Source organism: Propithecus coquereli, unplaced genomic scaffold (genome assembly GCF_000956105.1).
Source record: "Propithecus coquereli isolate 6110/MARCELLA unplaced genomic scaffold, Pcoq_1.0 Scaffold44, whole genome shotgun sequence".
Classification (NCBI taxonomy): Eukaryota; Metazoa; Chordata; class Mammalia; order Primates; family Indriidae; genus Propithecus; species Propithecus coquereli.
The window spans coordinates 8,031,709-8,051,972 of NW_012150174.1; the positions used below are offsets into that span (position 1 = coordinate 8,031,709).

Sequence of the window (20,264 nt, forward strand, 5' to 3'; positions counted from 1 at the left end):
GAAGGCTGGCGTCAGAGTGGAGGCCAAAGTGAGGCCAAGGAAGGAGTGGACGCCCATAGAGCCTGGCCGCTTCCTGGCACCCAAGAAAAGTTTCCAGGAGTCAGCTGGTGCCAACGCTGAAGCCCGGGCAGATGAAGAGAGCTGAGTCCTGCGACCACTCTCCCCTACCCACCTCCTCCCCGCCCCAAAGGCCGGAGATTGCTGCACAGAAGCAAGAGCAAGAGCAAGAGACGGAATTCCCCTAGCGGAGGAATCTGCCGACCCAGGAGCTGGGATTGGCAGGGCGCCCTCTCCGGGAGCTTCGGGTCTGGGGCAGCCTGCGCGGGCGCGAGTGGCGACTCAGGCGCGTCCCATGGGGGCGGGAGCCAGGGGCGGCCAGCAGGTGGGGCCCGGGGGCCGGACTCCGCCCCCCACGCCCGCTCAGCACCGGCCCCCTCTCCCGAGCCGGAGCGCGATTGGTGGCGGCGCTTGTCGCTCGGAGGGGGCCGGGCCGCTCTGCTTCGCCACTGTACCCGCGCCGCTGCTGCCGCCGCCGTCCTCCCAGCTGCGCGGGCCGGTCGGACCGCCAAGGCAGCCGGAGCCTGGCGATGGGAAGCGGCGCGGCCGCCGACCCAGGCAGTGGCAAAGTTTCCCAGACGTGCGTATTGGGGCGCGCGGCTGCCGGCCACCCGTGACCTCTGTGGAAAGGGCTGAGGGATTTTTAATTTGGAAAAAAAATCCACCTCAGTTTCTTTGTCAACCCCTCTGTCCGGGTGGCCACCGGCAGGAGCTGCAAACTTGGGCGCAGCGGCTCCACAGCCAGCGAACAAGGCTTTGGAGAACCTCAGGACTCAGGTGCTGGGCGCCCAGCGGCTCCCGGCGTGCTACGGAGTGTGAGCGCGGGGGAGTCCGGAGCGCGCGGCAAGGAGGGGCCCCTGGGAGCTCTATATGGAGGAGGGAGCCCAGAATGGTGTGCACCAGGAAGACCAAAACTTTGGTGTCCACTTGCGTGATCCTGAGCGGTATGACTAACATCATATGCCTGCTCTACGTGGGCTGGGTCACCAACTACATCGCCAGCGTATACGTGCGGGGGCAGGAGCCGGCGCCTGACAAGAAGCTGGAGGAAGACAAAGGGGACACTCTGAAGATTATTGAGCGACTGGACCACTTGGAGAATGTCATTAAGCAGCACATCCAAGGTACGGGAGCCCCAGAAACTTGGGTCTCCCACGAGGCCCGGGAGTGCCCAGCGCGGCGCGGGGTGCGCTGGGGCTGTTGCGCATCAACCGAGCGACCGCGGGGCTCTGGGGCCGCAGACGCGGGACGGGGGTCTGCGTGTATTCTCTTGCCTGCGTGCGGGACCCCAGGGCACACGTGTGTGCGCGGGGCTGCACGCGCGGGTGTGAGCAGCTAGCTGGCGGTATGGGGGCGCGCTGCGCACGTGTCCAAATGTGCGTGTGACTCCGAGCTGGTTGCTGGTGGGCTCTGGGGATCGCACACAAGTCCGGCTCAGAGTGTGTGCGCGTATGAATGTTTGTGTGTGTACAAGAGAGAGCACGCGGGCAAACGAGCTCATTTGGCTACTGTAAGCGACAGGCGAGATTTCCGCGTGGCGGCCCTGGCCGTTGGCATTTAAGACCCGCAGGCTGCTGGACAAGCCGGGGCTAGGAAGATTGCACCGCCCCAGCCCCAGCCCCAGCCTGGCTGTGCTCCGTCCGTAGGCGATTGGGGATGCAGGGGGCTGGAGGGCTGCTTAAATCTATAGCGGTCCTTACTCCCACAACAGACCGCGGGTCGAGGACCCTCTCCAGAAGCAGGTGTCAACGCCGGAAAGAAGCGCTGTAGTCTGAGCTCTGTCCACTGCGGTGGCGCCTCCGCCCAAGACCGGAGAACACGCCCTGGGCTGCGCTTTCCTGGCGGAGCCGCCCGGGACCGGCGAAGGCCGATCCCACCGGTAGCTCCACGCCCAGGCCCCGGGAGTGGCTGAGGCGGAGCAGGCAGACCCACGTTGTGAGGGTCTGAAGTCTAAGGCTGCCGGGTGGGTGTGCTCCAGGCCAGGGCGGGGGTCCTAAGAGAAAGGGAGTCTGGGGGGTGCGGGCGCTGTCCTGAGGCGACCCAGTGCATGAGCTGTCTGAGGGAGGGGATGGAGTTCCAGGCGCCAGGGGCACTGAAGCCGAGTGTACACACACGCGCCTCTCATGTTCACACTTTTTCTTCGCCGCCCCGCCCCCACTGCTTTCTAGCAGGCTTGTGAGCTTCTTAAGGGCAGGGCCAAGCCTAGTTCACCTGTAAACCCAGCAGGCGCACCAGCCTCTGGGGCCAGCACATGACAGACCTTGGCAAAATGGAGTTGCATTGAAGGCTTTCTCCCCAAGGAGCACTCTTTTTCGTTTACACGTGGGTGTCTGGATTCCACCCCTTGCACCTGCTGCCCTTGCCAGGGTAGGGATCGCTCCTCTGTCTGAATTTGGTGTGTTTCGCCCCTGCCCAGAATAGTTCCTCCCCAGGGGGCAATTCAGGGAGGTTCAGGTGAGTGCAGGAGAGGTGTTCATATCCGTTGTGCTTCCTGACTAATGATTTACAAACAATCCCATGGCTTTGACATCTCCCCAGAAAAGGGGACCAGGGACAGCTTCTACTTCAGTCAGCCCTGCCTCTGCCTCTCAACCTGGCATTGGGATTGGAGACCAGTTTATCTATCCGATGAGTGCCTGTTGCTGCTATTTCTTGCCTTTTCCCGTCCCATGCATCTGGATTGACAACTATTTGCCCCTGGGGTGATTCAGAATGTTCTCTGGCAGACACAAGGCCATGCCTTACTTTGACATCTCCAGTCTGCCCACAGATTTCGAAAGATTTTCATTCACAGATTCTATGTGTGTGTGTGTCTATATATGTTCCTGGAAAATGATTCTCTTGTGCCTTTCTGTCTGGCCAGGCAGGAAGTGGGCAAAGTACGGCTTTGAGAAACATCGATAGGATGTTATTAACCTCTGAGCTTGTCACAAAGTGGGCCCCTACCGTGTGGAATGTAGACCGTATCACATGACTTGTAAGGCTCTACACGAAAATGAGCGCAATGTTGAAGGTAAAAAGAACCTTCGTGATTTTCTCCCCGGAAACTTTATAAGTATGTGTTGCTGAGAGCTTTCAAATATATATCTGAAAAATTGGGGGAGATGGGTAAAAAAAAAAAAAAAAAAGAAGCAGGATCTTTAAAACATGTGTTGGTCCACTTCTCTATTTGTGCGATGACCCCTGTGGATATTCAGAAATAACCACACTCTCAGGACACAAAGACCGAATCCACAACCCGTAGCGGGGTGGGGAAGGTCGGTGACTGGGGAAAGACTAGGATGGAGGCAGGCAGAGGGCCCGGGTTACTTGGCTGGTTGTGCTGTGAGGACTGACAGGCTCTTCCTGTGGAGCTGGAGCCATCCTCCAGCAGGGATTTTGGGAACACAGGTAAGGGGCCTGCAAGGTTTGGGACTGATCAAGTGCCACTGTCTGAAGGCAGAGGGTGGAAAAGGACAAGAAGATCAGACTCTTACAGTTGATGGTGCAGATGGTTTATATGTATGCTACTGTCAGGTTCCCTCTAGCCAGCAGAGCCTTTGGAACAATCCAGTTTACTTTGCCGAGCTGATGGGAATAAGGGATAATAATAATAAGAGCTAAAAATTATGCAGCACATATTGTGTGCAGGCTTTATTCTAAATGCTTTATATATAAAGCATTTATATATATAAAATAAATATATTGACTTATTTAATTCTCACAACCTTATGAGGTAGAGGTAATACTTTGCTCCACTTTATGTTTGTGAGAATCGAGGAATGGAGAGGATCTATGACTTGTCCAGGGTCACACCACTAGTACGTGGTAGTACGGGGGTGTGAACTCAGCTAGTGTGGCTTTAGAGTCTAAGTGCTTACCCACATACTATGCTGTCTCCTAAAAGGGCCAGAGTGTCACAGGGGGACCAGTGCTTCCCTGGAGTCAGTAGATGTGGAAGTGGGTGTCAGAGCGAGAGACCTCCGAGGATGGCTGAGGGGTGATGGAGTCAACAGCCTTCCCACTTGGAGACTCTATCTGTAGATAAACTCAGGAAGCTCTGGGTTTTGTTTGGTTTCGCGCCAAGAGGCAGAGGTTGCATTCCCTTAACTAATGTTTGTTGAGCACCCAGGACAGTTCCTGGCACATGCTACAGAGGGTAGGTGTTGGACGGAAGAGTGGCCGAATGAGTGAGTGCTGATGTCCCAGTGCACCGAATAGTCATTAGTGGGAACATTATCATTCTCCAAAGAATATGTTTTGCTTGCTCAGGCTCCTCTTTTCCTTGGAAGAAAAGTTGTCCTGGAAGCTGAAAATGTCACAAAATGTTCTTCAGGATGTTCCATAGGACTTGCAATTAGAAGAGGCTTTGGAGCGTCACCCCAGAGGTCTGTTCTAGTCATGACTGAAAAGTTTATTTTCCTCTTGTGGATTGCAGTGATATTTCATTTTAATTTGCTTTCTGATTGAATGATTTAATTAGATGGCTTTTGGGAATCTCTTGGGAATGTATATTGCAGTTGTGAGACTTTTTTTTAACCAAATAAATGTTAAATGAGAGGGTGGATAACTTTAGATTTTTATAAAAGCATCCTGATGGTTTAGAGACACAAAATAAGTGTTAGTACAAGTTTGGTCTTAGGAGGAGAAAGTTCGGATGGCTTGAGATGGTGCGGTGGATGAAGTAGAGAGTCTGCTAAAGGAGCCCGCAGCATTGGAGAGCCTAGGAAATGGAAATGTTGATTCACTTTTTATTTTAGAAGTTCAGTAAAAACAAAAATGGCTTTTTTGTTTAGTATCTCGTATTCAATGTAAAAGAATGTGCCAATGTTTAAGAAAATATTTAAAAATGTATAAAATTGCCCATAATTCATTCTACCCCCAAAACTTTTTGCATTTTGAGCATTTCCTTCCAGCGTTGTTCATTTGTCTACATATTGAAAGATGAAGGTGTGGTCATGACTTCCATGTCATTTTATATTCCTTTTTCACTTTGCTTTTTGTTACAAGCATTTATTTCGTATTTGCTACCTAGTTTATTGGTTCTACATTCATCTGACCTAATGTGTGTCAGGCACTGACTGCACTGGGGAAGTGATTGGGGATGACAGTGGTGAGCTGAGAACACTCTTGTCCCTGTCATAGTGGACTTGTTTTCAAAGGACAACAGAATCCCTCTTACTCAACATGTTTGGAGTGTGAGATAATTAAAAAATTGGTTAAAGAGAAGAGTAAAACAAAATATTACATACATGCATTAAATATTTTTATTTTAATGTTATCCCAAATGTGCATCCATTTGCCAGTCTTTTGATGTCGGGCCAAAATCTTGTCTTTGGGATGGGTCTGCCAATTGGCGTTCTGCTCATCTTCCTCGCATAAGCCATTCCCATGGTGTCCTGTTTACAAAGTCTGACTTCTAGTTCTGTTGTCTTTAAAATTCACTGGGAACTTAAAGGTGCCTCTGAAGCAATCTCAGTGTAGTAGCCTAAGTTTTTATGATTTTTAATTCGATCTTTTGCAGTGATTTTGCTGACATGTAATTTGACTGCTGTTCTTCAAGTGACTACTCTTTATAAAGCCTTTGCAAAACATTTAAATTAGTTTTCTTAGAAACAACAACTTTCATCTTTTTAGCAGTTATATTTCATTGGCTTTTATAAAATGTAATTAGATTATGTGGTTACAGTGATAAGGACAAATAGTGTAAACATGTTTGGGAACAAACCTGGTACCTGGCTGATAAGCATACAACTCAATTGTTGGAAGTTGCTGTGGGCAGTGATATTAAAGAGAATTCCCCTTGAGGGACAAAGGCATCATGGGGTCTATTTTCCAGAGGGAAAGGGAAGCATGGTTAATCTGGAGAGTTGATGGAGTGGAGAGTTTTTAAAGAGAACTTTAAAAACAGTATTTTTAATGACTGCATAGTATTCTGTCATCAATAAACCACTATTGATTCAACTACTTCCCTGTTATGGGATGTTTGTTTTGCTATTACAATATAAGCAGAAATGAACATCTTCACCTCATTGGATTTTTCTTTTTAATTATTTTAAGGATGTATTTCCAGAAGTGGGATTACTAATGACTCAAAGAGTATGAACATTTTTAGGAAAGATTGTTTTTTCAGAAGCTGTTCTTCATAGCCACCAACAACGTATTATTGTACCAGTGTCACAGAGCCTGGCCAGCGTTGGGTGGCATCATTCAAACTTTCCTGGGCAAATATAATCCTTGTCAAATGCTCTATTCTTTTGATTTTTCCTCCTTTGATTACCATAGAACTTAATATCTTCCTCCCACCCCCATGTTGGTTTTTATCTTGTGGGACTATTTATGTCCGTTACCCATTTTTCTCTTGGACCAACTGTCAGTGTTTGTGATTTGTGTATTTTTCATATATGTTTTATTGATAGATATCTTAAATAAATAAATAATATACATTATGCCTGTATTGTATGTTATATACATAATTTTTGTTTCAATAGATGCCTTGGGACAGTGGTTTTTAAACTGTGCCCTCGGGAGCCCCAAACTTCTAGAAGGTTTGATTTGTGGCCCGAAGAGTGAAAGGATCAAGTGTGGTCTCCTAGACTCCGCCTGTATGTACTCCCTTCCCCTCCTTGCAACTCAGGCAGCTCCTCTGTCTTCTCTTTTCTGCTTGGTGTTCTGTAAGATATTTCATTTTTAAAAAGGCTCTGCTTCTTAAAAAAAAAAAAAAGGCTGAAAATAAATGTTTGGGGAGAAAAAAAAGATCAGACTGTTACATTTTGGTGAGGGATGATGGTAGCATAAAGAATTCAAGAGAGTAAATAAATCTAAAAAGAAATTGAATTCCTGGGTGGTGTTCTTATAACATCTATTTACCCTTTTGAATACCATGATTAATAATGTATTACATTATATGACTAATTTCTAAATCCATTATCTCACTTCATTGAGTCAAGATCATCCCAACAATGGGAGAAATGGGTTATTAACTGCATTTTGTTTCCTGGAAGTTTATTAGTCATATTATGTGCATATTAATGCACATTAGGTCAGTAACAGCAGGTTGTTCACCATGACTACAAACTATATATGGTCTCTAAGAATCAGAAAATGTCCTAGGCTTGGATGTTTTTCTGCCCCTGATAGATTTTAGATGTCACCTAGAATTGGCTGGTGTCCTCCTCATCTGATCTTTGACTTGGCAAAGTTTGCAAAGAAAAGGATGTGATGTTTGCTGAGTGCTCAGAGTTTATTTGAGGAAAGCGTGTCATTTAAATAGTAAAGCTATGTGTCCTTTGGAATGAGCTGTGGCATGTGAAATTATATTAGCAACAGTGATTGACATTTTGAGAAAGTTCAATGGCAAGATTTAGGAGTTGAGCCTAATTACCTTTGTTAATGGCCCAGGACCATAGCTTCATGATTAGAAATCCTTGCCAAAGAATACAACTTTTTCCCCATGGCCAAAGAATCTTAATTTTTAGCCAGAAGTGTGTAGGCTGTAAAATAAATTAATTCCACATTCTTTCCCATTCACTTGACATAAATTGTTATTTGCCCTTGATAAGTAGGTTGGTGTAGAATTCAAGGAGAATTCAGAATGAAGAATGTTGGAGAGCCAGTCTGGTTTTCTGGTTTGTGAGGGCCTTGAAGGCCAGCATCAGTCACCTGGGTTAGGCTGGTCTGTGTTTTCCCAAAGGTGTTTATGGGATGCAGAGCCACATACAAGGTTACTGGAACATCTGCATTACCACCCTATAGAATTTCTGACCTGATCTCACTTGAAAAGCTAAATGGGCTATTGCCTTGATCTGAGGCTCGAGTGTCTCTTGAGGTTTGTTCCCCCTTTTGTGTCACTTGAATTCTATCCGGGAGACTGGGACAGACAGGCTGTCCTGTGGAGAAGCACATTGCAGGGCAGTCCAGCTGGAGGTGATGGTGCGCAGAACATCCTGTGGAGAAACACCCAGCTGAATGTGAGTGATGAATGTAGCCTGAAGGCAGCACGGTGGGATTTGGGGAGAGACAGGATTATGCATGTAGCTGGAGGGCAGAAGTCCATAAATGTTGCACGGGCACTGAATTTGGGAGTGGCTGAGGTCTGCTTTGATGCTCCACATTCAGTGGAGGTGGGCTATGCTGCTTTTGCTGGCCTTGAGTATTTCTCGAAGGCTAGGGGTTTTGCCTTGAATCTGGCAGGGATTTGATTATTTTACGACTCCCACAATTGCTATCTTATCAAATCCCAATTTGCCTTTGGGGTGACAGTCACCTCCATTCTGCAATGCAATGCTTGAGCACAGGGGTCCTCAATCTTAGGGCACGTGCCCTGGGGCAGGGCCAGGAGGATGCACCTCCCGACATACAGCATTCATCCTCACTCTACCCCTTTCTTTCCCAGTCAAGAAAGCATATTAGTAAGCAAGGGAATGTGACAACCTTGAAATCTATTTAATTTATTGAAGTTAATCATTCATAAGCTTTGGTATTTAAATTATTGTTGATAACTAATTACCTCAAACTGTTTCAAAATACAGTGTGTTGTGGTGGTGATTGGGAATGACTGCAATTCTGGAATCTTCTGTGTGGGTTTGTGTACCTTTCATGGACCCTGCTGAGTGCAGCCAACTGGAACTTTAAGCAAAAGGATTCCTGGTTATATGAACGCTAACGCTTTGGTAGTTTTTCTGACTACACAATTATGGATTAAAATATCTTGCTAGACAGATCATCCCAGGGGGCATGCAGTTCTGAGATGTAGTTCTCTTTCACTGCCTGACATTCCATTTCAGTTTTGTGAAGGTTTGTTTTTGGGAGATGAGGCTGTCCTTAATGATGCTAGTCGAAACCGCTCAGTATCCAGCCCCAATGAGGCATTGAGAGGTTTCCTGTACGTGGCCACTGCTCAGATAGTATTGGAGCAGACAGGCACACTTCACTGGGCTATGTTCTGTTGCCACTGTCCTTCGAGAGCTCACAAAAGCACAGTGTTTGGGAAGATCCGGAGAAGTGCCATCTGCACCCTTCATGCCTACAGAGGCGGCTTGGGGCCAACTTTTTGGCATGAATGGATTCATTCTACCAATGTGCTGAGCTTAAGTTCAGAGTGGAGCACTCTGATTAAGATTGTTGAGTGCTGGATTTTAACAACCTCTGGTGCCTTGTTGGGCTTCACCAGTCTGACTTCTACATCCATCTCTGTCCCCTAGGAGCTTAGAGTTAAAGGCCATTGAGATCCTGGGGGAGCAAGAGGGTAATTCAGGGACCCTGGTCGGACAGGATTCAAAGCTTGGCTTAATACTGAGTGTCATGCTAATGGCATCTGGAGATTTAGGAGAACAGTACCAAAATTGCTTGGGCCAATGAATATGGGAGTAAGAAAGCTAAGGAGAGATTTGAAGTGACAAATGTGAATCCCAGCCAAACCCCTGCTTTATTTTAAGAGCAACAGCATGTAGAGGATTGAAGATTGAGTGTGTCAAGGGGATGGAGGAAGAGAACTACTGTACTCCCGTACGTTAGGGACACGCAAGGTGCTGTCCAGGCATGATTACTTGAATCATTTATTTATGTTGATGGACAAATACAACTTGTATTTTTAAAAATTAATGATTCCTTTTTATCTATACAACATGGTGACTTTGGGTTTTAGAGGTAAGAAAATAAAGACTTAGAGGCTTCTTAGAGAGTTTGCCCAAGGTGGGTCATGGGGCTGATGGGTGGTGCAGCCAAGAAGGGAAAGTGTCTCCAAAGTCAATGCTCTCCACAGAATAGAGAAGAAGATGGAAATTTCACACAGAGAGGAACGGGAGATTGTCTTGCCAAAGACAGAGCTCCAGTGTATGCTCAGAGGCCTCAGGTCAAGTAGGAGGCTGGTGAGAGAGGGAGCCGGGCAGGGGCGTGGTGTGTGTCAGCAGGGAACCTCGAGATTAGGGTTAGGGAGAAGGTCTTGCTCTGCAAGGCTGAGTGAGGTGCCACCACGGAGGCTGTGGAGAACCTTTTCTCTTGGGTCACTGTGGGGCCCCCAGGAACTTGTCTTTGTAGGAAAAGCAGAGAGTTCCAGCAGAAGGCCAGAGGCCATTTGGATTCCACTTGTGACTTTGGAGTATGGTGTGCCAGGCACAGGGCCGAGGGCTTTCCTGTGCACTAGCCTAGTCATGTGTCTTTTAGGGTGACCAACTCGTCCCAGTTTGCCCCTCACTTCCCTGTGTTAGAACTGAAAGTCCCTGGTCCCAGGAAGCCCCTCATCCCCGGGCAACTCTGTATCGTTGGTCATCTTAGTCTTCTCACAGTGGCCAATTGTTTGGTGGTAAGTCCTAGCGCCAGGGCAAAGATAGTCCTTCTCATTGTGCTGCATCTGTGTCTTCTGCTCATTGCTCTCGGACATCGCCTTTCTTGAAGAGGGATAAAGAAGAAAGAAGATGGTGGTTGTCCAGCAGCCCCTACCCCTTTCTTCCCTGTTCACACAGCTGCCTTCTCTTTCTTCTTTCTTGCTCTTTCTGCCTTGGCATTCTCTGTTTTTCAGCTGTCTGAACCTCTCAGGATTTGGAAAGGAAGAAACAATTGCTGTAAGGGGAAGCTCTAATAAAGTGGTTTGGGCACAAAACATCAGCAACTGTTTATTTGCCCAAAACAGTAAGAGTCCGTATTAATAACCTTGTGAGTTATATGCTGGGAAGTTAAAAGTAAGCAAAAATCTTACTCGAGATCCGCAGATGTGACTTTATTCCTTTATTGAACTAATCTCTCTTCCTGTTTATGCTGGTGACATTTTCTATTATCTGTGTGGAAGATCCTTTTTGATCTTCCGTTACAGATTTATTTAGCTGTGCCTTGGTTGGCATCCCAAAGCAGAGGGGTTTTCTGGTTTCTCTTTATTGCAGTTATAATGCTTAGTGTTTATGTGGTTCCTGCCTCAAAGGATTTCAACAAGCGGGACAGGCTTTGTCTAATTAATTGTCGTATTTCCCTGATGGGGGAGAAGACGCCGTGGAGGATGGGAGGGGCGCGAGGAGGCTCCAGACCTGTCTGTCAGTTCACTGGCTTGGGGAAGAGTCTTTTAATATTTTGGTTTCTTCCATTTCCAAATCTCATTTTAATAATAAACTGATCCTCTGATTTGCTTTAGTTTCTTAGAGTGAATGGAGAAAAGTATAACATGTAGGAATTATGATGTAAACCCTCCAACTCTATATTTGCGCCAGGCTTTTAATTTTATTTTAGTGGAACCTGGGGATTTATATTAGAAGGGGAATCCAATGGAAAGTGGGTAGAAGAGACTTTTATCAAGGACTCAAGAACTGGAAAAAGGAACCAGTGAGGAAGGGCTGTAGGAATAAGTCTGAACTCATTTGCAGCAGAAATGGGAAGAGGAGTATATTTGTTGAGCACCTGTTATGTGCTAAATGCTTTACATGCATCATTTCATTTTAACTTCATAAGCAACCCTGTGGGATGATGTTATTGCCTCCATTTTACAGATGAGGCGATCAAGGCTCAGCAACTGTAATTAATTTGTCCAAGGTTTGTCCAAGAGATAAAACCCTAATACCTCTATTAAGCTCCTTAATAAGGGGCTAAGGGCCTTCTTGTTTTTCTGCTCCAGTGATATTGATCAAGAGAAAACAGGCTCATTCCTCTCTCTTAGCAGAAAGTTTGCTGATGAGACTGGCAGCAGGCTTCTTAAGAGTAGTGAAGCCCTGAGCTGGTTGCCGAGTGATGATTTTGGCAGCCTCCTCGTCTGGAGACAAAGGAGGATGCCTGTGCCTGGAGCCGACCTGGACTCAGCCCTCTGGAAAGCTGAGAGAAGCTCCAGGTGGGGCTCTCTGTGGCCAGCCATATCCCTTTTTCCAGGAGAGGACTTAGCATGAACAGATCATCTCCCTCACTCGCTCAGACCATAACTTTATTTTGGGGGTCCTCCAGGCTGAGGGCATGGGATAGACTAGGGGACCATAAGAGGGGACTGGTTTACACAAAGGAAACAGCAGACCTGGCCAGGCCTGCCAGGAACTTCCCATTTAATTGAGAGAATGGAATATTCAGAGTAAAATGTATAAAATGGTGGGCCCCAGCTGAGTGGCAGATGTAGGAGATGGACCCCAAGGTTGGCATTGTGTATTGGAGGCTGGGGATGGGAGGAAGTGAAACCACTCACGGGTGATTGGGAGAAAGTGTAGACGTGCTTCCAGATTCCCATTCTCCCCTGTGTTGCTGGAAGTTTGATAGTGGCCTGGGATGTGCCCCTGGCTTCTTTTGGTCACGTGCTCAGATTCTTCTCTTCCTTCATTCAACAAGCATTTATTGAGCATCTAGTAAGTGCTGGGGATATATCAGTGGAACAAAGGCAAAAATATGAAGGGGTGCAATTAAACGAGGTGGTCAGGGGCTCTCCTTTAGGTAAAGGTTTGAAGAAGGTGAGGTGTGAACAATGTGCATGTCTAGGGAAGAGAGTGCCAGGTAGAGGGAATAGCCAGTGCAAAGCCTCTGAGGGAAGGATGTGCTGGTGTGTTCGAGGAACTGTGGGGTGGCCAGTGTAGCTAGAGCAGAGTGATGGTGGGAGAAGGAGGCGGCGGGGGAGGGGAGTGGTGAGGCCAGAGAGGGGCTGACTTGGGGCTGGTTGCAGCCTAAAAGGCTACTGTGGAAGGAACGCTCTGGAAGGACTTGGGGGCCACTGGAGGGAGTGTGCAGAGAGGCATCAATCCAGGCTGTTCTATGGCTGCTTCCTGAGCACCTCTCATGGGCTCAGCCCTGTGCCAGGCATGGCAGGAGATGACAAAATGCATACGACACGGTCCTTTTCTTTGAAGAGCTCATAATCAGGCTGAGAAGACAAAACAAGAAACAGTTAAGGATCTTTTGGAAGCTAACTGATGTAATGAGGGTTAAAACTGAATTCTAGAAAAGCAAGTTGTCAGAACAGACTTCACAGAGGAATTGGGACTTATGACGCATCTTTGAAGAATGAAGAGGATTTAAGGGAGTGGAGTAGCAAAGATTTGGAGAGGGCAAGTTCAGTTATTAAATAAAACCAACAGTTACCTTGAAGAGGGAAACCGGAGCCTTTCACTGAGCATGGTGAAAAAGAGTGCGCAGGCAGATAGCGATGGGAATCAGAGCTCCCTTTACAGACTGGGGGACCTTGGGCAAGTCTCTTAACGTCCAGTGCCTCGGTTTCCCCAGCTGTAGAAATGAAGACAGTCACTCCTGAACTGTTGTGGGATTGCTGTGCTGATCAAATGAGGTGACACACAAGGAAGCGCCCCACTGTGCCTATCAGGAGGGACCTCTGGGGGACAACATGTTCTTTCCTCCAGACTTCCTTCTTTCCTTAGTCCCTCTTCCCTTCATTGCCACTGTCTTTCCTTCTTGGAGCTCACATAGAACACATGGTCAGGAATATAGTTTCTGGTTGTAACATCTAGAATATCAGATGTGAGCCCCATTTCAGTGCGATTACTTAGGACTTAACTACAGTTAAGTCAAGTCTGAGATGGTCATACTTAGAGTTGAGGAGAGCTCAAACTAATCACATCTTCTCAGCTGAGACATGTTGGAAGAACTGTTCCAGGCTGTTTCAGTGTTACTGACCGCTGCTGAAGTTCTGAGCCTGCCAGACTGGGGACCTGCCCTTGTTTGTGGAGAAATATTTGTTTTGCAAAACCCACTTGGCCTAGTGGTGGTCAGCGGACAATGCCAGGAATGTGCTGTGTCGGTTGAAACGTTGGCCGGCGGAGAGTCATGCAAGGTGTCCAGCTACCTGGTGGGTGAGCCTCCTTTCCCACCTCCTTGGTGGAGGGAGAATCTTCTTGAGGAAGGACTTGTCTTTTCTCCCATCTTGACTTCCTAACTGAATTGAAGCCACAACAGCCTCTCTTCCTGTCAGGGTGAATTTGATTTAACTCAAAGCAATGTGACTTATAATTTCAACTGCAGGCAGGAAGGTGTGATTTAAGACAATTGTCAGGAAGATTCAATTTAATCTTTTCTTTCATCCCCCTCTACAAATTGTGCATTTTGTTGCGTGATATAATTTTGATATACATTCTTTACAACTCAGAGATAGATGTAGTTTCACATTGGGAAGGTACACTCTACATTTTTTTTTTTTTTTAGCACTTATCTATTTAAAGTGCTTTTAAAAAAGATTTCTTTCTAGTGACAGCAGAAAATGGAGGGATGATTTTGCTTTTTACTAGAGACAATTGTAGTAAATCCTTATGAAACTTTCCAGGAAATAAACTGTTTCTTAATTAGCTGGGGTTATTTTGGTCACTTGTTACTAGGAAGACAATTGCTTTTACAAAACAATAAAAATAATTATTTTATTTACCTAAAACAGAACAGTTGTAAATTTTGCATGCCAGTTGTTTTTTGCAAAATAGGCATAAGTATTTTTGAGTTTGTAATTACTTTAGAAACATAGAAAGTATGCATTGATTTTTGTGAATTAAAAATTAAATGTCTTATTTCACTCTGGTAAATACTAGAAATTTTCAGCATTGTGTTGTGCAGCTCAATGCAGTTGCTCCCTCTTTTTTCATATGTCAGCAACAAAGGGTGAACCTTCCTACTTCTGCAATTCTCAAGTCACATTCCAATTGTGAAGGCTCTAGCCTGAAGGATCTTTAGCTAGAATTGGACCATGCCAGAGCTGGGAGTAACATCAGCATCCTCGTCCTCAAACTGTTCACTGAGGGATCCAAGACCAATGCAACTTGGTGACTACCCCAAGGACCCTTCACTGGACCCTGGAAGCCCTAGACTGGGAATCTAGGGATCATGAATCCAAGTCTGGAAATTTCTCTCTACATCCAGTTACTTCCCTCAACCTCAGGAGAAACTTCTGCATTGGGAAGGCCAATCCTTAGTTGTATGTTCTTAGCTAAGCCAGGTGCCTAAGGGACAAAGGGAAGGACAGATTTTCAGAGTCTCCCTTGGATGGGATCCCCTCTCCCTGGGCTGTGTGTATCTTTAGGGCTTATACCACACCCACTTGGGATCAGCTTAAGGATTGGGGACATAGCACTGTTGACTGGGCCCTGGTTTTGGGTCTAAGCCGTGGGCGACAGCTCCTGGTGATGCAGCCTCCATACCTGGGAACAGAGCTTCTTCCCAGCCTTTCAGATCAGAGTAGTGATGCACATAGAGGAGGAGCAGAGATTTTATGTCAAGAAGAGAAAAAAAGAGAGAAAATTGACATGTATCAGACACCACCTGCCAGATGTTTAGCATTGTTTAATCTGCTTCATATTATTTAATCCTTAAAATAAGCCTGTGAGATCATTAGCCCCATTTTACAGATGAGAAAATCATACTGTACTGTAATTATTAATCTGCTTTTCCCATTACACTATGGGATCCTTGAAGGTGGAGACTGGATCCTGTTTTTTTCGTTTTCTAGTGCTTCACGCAGTGCCAGGTACACAGTTGGGGCTAGACAGCAGTTTGTTGAGTAAATACATGAATAAATAAAGAGGCCTGCCTAAAACCTCTCAGTTAATAGGTGATGCCAGAATTCACATCTAGGTCTCTGGCTTTAAAGCTGTCTGGAAGGGAAGCCAGAGGACAGAAGAGCTGGTTCTCACCCTGCCGGGCTTGGGGTGGCTTCCAACAGATTCTGTCTCATGCTATGTCTGCCTTCTGGGTCAGGGACAGGAAAGCACACACTCTTGGAGTCTCTCTCATAGCACCTCATAGCTCATACTGCTGTTTCAAGGTTTAATGAAAGGGAAGCTGAAGCTCAGTGGTGAGTGTGTGTGTGTGTGTGTGTGTGTGTGTGTGTCTAGAATGTGCTTTCCTGCACTGAGATCCCCCAGGGATCAGCTGGTGAGAGAAGCCTGAAGCCTTCAGGGGACCCTCGATATCTTCATTTCAATAAAGCTGTCACTCGTGGTCACTTTCGAACTAAAGCAATCTTGTGGGTATGGAAGGGGAAAAATAATCCTGCTCCCAAAACGAAAAATAACGCCAGAAAAGATTTAGCTGAACAGGGCATTTCTGCTTCAAGAGGAGGGACAGAGTTGAGGTCATTTTAGGAATAATTGATATCCGAAGCGTCAATAGAAAGGAGCATAACTTAATTTCCAAGAAAGGAAAGAGATGTCTTCAGGGCCCAGGAGCTCAGGGGCAGTTGGCCTGTGGCTTTCCTTCTGAAGTGAAAACTACTCGGCCTGCAAGGACCTCAGAATGGTGTCTTCAGGGTGGTGATGGCGAGTCAGGACTTGCTGTTTCTCACTTAGGAGAGGCGTCAGTGAGGAGGAAGGACTGAGAGAGGACAGCTCTGGAGCCTGCCCTTTGGGAATTCCTTGAGCTGAAAATCGGGCGGCCTGGACCTCCTGATTCTCTGGTGGCCACCGGGGGAATGGCCCCCCTTGGGGGCAGCTCTGAGCTTGGACCTGCAGGCCCTTCACAGGCCCCTCTCCACGATCTCCAGGCAGCACGTACAGGAAGGGGACACAGGAAGAAGTTTCTCCTCAGCCTCTGCCGGTTGGGACAGAACAGCCCATTAGCAGGAGCCACAGATTACTCTGATTTTTCTTTTCCTATTATTCTCTGATATTTTCAATTTGAAAGGAGTCATTTAGGCAGTAGGTTGGATGAGGGCATAGTAGACATAGGGGAAAAATTGAAAATGTCATTTAAAAATGACTATTCCATTCTTTTTTTCACCTCGGCAGACAGATGGCTGTCTCACCTTTTGCTCACAGCCAGGAGCAATAGCCAGTGGGTCAGCGGAGGAGAGCAGTGATTTTATTTTCCTTTTCATTTCAAACAGATTGTGTAGCCCTTAGGGTGTGGGGGACCAGTGGAATGGAGCTATGGGCTGGGAAACTAATTATGCCTCCCTGCATGGCTGAGCTGGTTAATACCAAACTGTCATTGAGGCTGATTCTTCCCTGGGGCAGAAAAGCTTCCCAAATTCCTTATCTCTTTCTCTTTGCCTTGGGAGCTGAGGCCTTTTGGGTTTTGCCAGTTTGGGAAAACAGGAGCAAAATCCAGAATGGTCCTCAAAGCTCTGAAATGGTGCTCTGGATTCTGGTTGCTAATGTGGCATTCAGCCACACAACAGCCTTCCCTCCCGCTCGGACTTGGTGCTGTCGCGGAGGGTGCTGGGTTTGGAGTCAGATGGACTGGGCTCAAACCTGGTGCTGCCGCTTACTGGTGTGATGCTGCCAGAGGCTGCTCTGGGTATCCGAGACTGGAAGCAGATTGCTTGTCCACCGGGTCCTCCCTCCTCCCCAGCAGTGTGGGATCAGGAATGGGCCCCCTAAATATTGGCAATATTAATGATAATAGTATGCCTACCTCACTTTCCTGCTCCTGAAACTGAGACCCGGCTAGGCACATGGCATGGTCAGCGTGGTGTCACCAACAGAGACTACACAGGACGAAGGAAGAATCAGACATGCAATAATGCTTTTAAATGGATTTTTAACTTACTAATCAAATCAATACGAATGTTTGAAAATGATATCTTAGTCCATTTGGGATGCTATGACAAAATACCATAAACTAGGTGGCTTATAAACAACAGAAATTTATTTCTCACAGTTCCGGAGGCTGAGAAGTCTAAGATCAAGGAGCTAGCAAATTTGGTGTTTGGTCAGGGCCCTCTTTCTTGTTCATAGATGGCACCTTTGTGATTCACATGGTGGAAGAGAAAAGGCAGCCCCCTAGGGTCCCTTTGAAGGGCACTAACTCCATTTATGAGACTTCACCCTCATGGCCTAACCACCTCATGGCCTCAGCTCCTAACACCTTCACCCTGGGGGTTACGACTTCCAACGTATGGATTTGGGGGAACACAAACATTCAGACCACAGCAAGTGGTTACACATATACAAGTAAGTCATATGTAGTGAATATATAGGTAACAAATTTGTTATCCTTTGCAATGACTCTGACTCCAACACTTCCTGTCCGCCTGCCCTCTTCTCCTCCCCTGCAGATCAATAGCCCATAGTCCATGCAGTCCCCAGCCAGTCTGATGTCTCCAAACAGTGGATCCAACTAAGTCCGTGGGTCTTTTTAAGGACAAATATGGGTTTAAAATATTGGGTGGAAGCATTTAAAAAAATAGCCTTTGTGACAACATGAAGATCATGAATATTCAGTTCGTACACAATCTCAAGCAATTAGGCAGATGCCTATTTCCAGGCAGGGTGTGTTGCCCTGATGGCTGAGGGGATGGGGGCTGTCTTATCATTTCAAAACCAGATTTCCCTGGAGACTTCAGGGTCTGACTTTAGGAAAATTTGCAAATGAAGTCTCAGAAACAATCCTATTCCGTCTCCCACCTTTCTCAGGCCACACTCCTCTTGGCCACATCTGTACACCTAGGCTTTACTGAGAAATCTCCAGGTCTTGGGAAAGAAAAAACTCCCTAAACTCTGAATGCTGAGATGGTGACTGATTCAACACTGAAGCAAAGCAGCCTGTTTCCAGCCTTGGAGGATGGTTCTTATGTGACAAGTCTTAGTCATGGCTGTTGGGTGTTACTTGTTTAGAGCCCAGTTTTCTCCATGTTGAATTCTTGCTAGAATTAACTGGGTGTCTTTGAAGAAGCATGAAACAGAAATTGAGGTGGTCGATGAGAAGATACAACTTAGAACTGTCCCCGCTGAAAGAAGACTTTGTATCAGCCGGCAGTCCCTTTTAACTTTTCAGGAGAACCAGAGTTTTAGCAATTGTATATTCCCAGGTTATATGGGACAACTCAATTTCAAATATACTCATCTGTTGTCCCCAGAAACCATATAAATGAATTGTAAATTCCAGTATTTCCAAAGTTTACCGCCCATTTTGACTCCTGTACCTGGAAGCAGCACAAAGCCCTTGCCAGACCACGTGCCCCTTATTTTTAATTTAGAAAATATGGTCAAAATGAAGTAAACAGAGCACTGGTAAATAGAGCCAGCTGTTCTCTAAATGATTCTTTTTTTGCAGCACAAATCAAATGGGGGTAGGAGAAGAACTTCTAGAATGGCAATGTGAGGAGCTCTGTGTTAATATCGGACAAAATTGACAGTAAAACAAAAAATGTTACTAGAGATAAAGAGGGACATTTTATAATGATAAAAGGGCCAATCTATTAGGAAGATATAGCAATTATGAACACATATGTATCTTAACAGCAGAGCCCTAAAATACATGAAGCAAAAACTGAAAGAATTGAAGGGAGAAATAGACAATTCAACATTAATAGTCGCAAACTTCAATCCTTTCTTTAAATAATGGTTAGAACAATTAGGCAGATGTACAATGGGGATATAGAAGATTTGAAAAAAACTATAAACCAACTAGACCTAACAGTCATCTATAATTTACTCCATTTAATAACAGCAGAGTACACATATTTTCAAACACACATGGAACATTCTCCAGAATAGACCATATGCTAGGCCATAAAACAAGCCTCAGTAAATTTCAAAGGATTGAACTCATACAAAGTACATTCTCTGGCCACATGGAATGCCATTAGACTCAATAATAGAAAGAAATCTGGAAGATTAAAAAGTATGTGGAAATTAGACAACACACTCCTAAATAACCAATGGATCAAAGAAGAAATTAAAGAAGGAAATTACAAACTATTTTGAGGTAAAGGAAAATAAAAACACAACATGCATAAACTTATGCAGCCCAAAGTAGTACTTAGAGGGAGATGCATGACTATAAATGCCTGTATCAGAAAAGAAAAAAGATCTTAAATCAATAACTAAACTGCAGTGTGTTGACAAAAGCCTCTCTAAAAGATAACCATGTTCTAATCCCTGAACCTAGTAAATGTTACCTTATTAGGACAAAGAGTCTTTGCAGATGTGAATTAGCTAAAGATTTCGAGATGAGGGGATGCTGGATTATCCAGCTGGGCCCTAAATATTATCATCAGTGACCTTCTAAGAGAGAGGCAGAGGAAGGTTACACATACATGATGATGGAAGCTGGTTTTGGAGTGATGTGGACACAAATCAAGGAACTCTGGCAGCTCCCAGAAGCTGGAAGAAGCAAGGAACAGATTCTCCTCTAGAGCCTCTGAAGGAATGTAGCCCTGCTGACATCTTGATTTCTGCTCAAGTAATACTGATTTTGGACTTCTGGCTTCCAGAATTGTTAGAGAATACATTTTGTTGTTTTAAGACATCAGGTTTGTAGTAATTTGTTACAAATTTCAGGAGACTAATGTGTTCACCTTAAATCTTAAGAAATTGCAAAAAGAAGAGCAAACAAAA

At 45.8% G+C, this 20,264-nt stretch overlaps 1 protein-coding gene across 1 annotated transcript in view; it reads left to right on the forward strand.

The window, feature by feature from the left end:
* The first annotated feature begins 352 nt into the window (after window positions 1-352).
* LOC105818237 overlaps window positions 353-20,264 on the forward strand; it is a 144,388-nt gene continuing 124,476 nt past the window's right edge. The window contains 3 exon segments of the mRNA XM_012654175.1: window positions 353-556; window positions 705-837; window positions 840-1,181. Coding sequence (XP_012509629.1) covers window positions 353-556; window positions 705-837; window positions 840-1,181 — 679 coding nt within the window.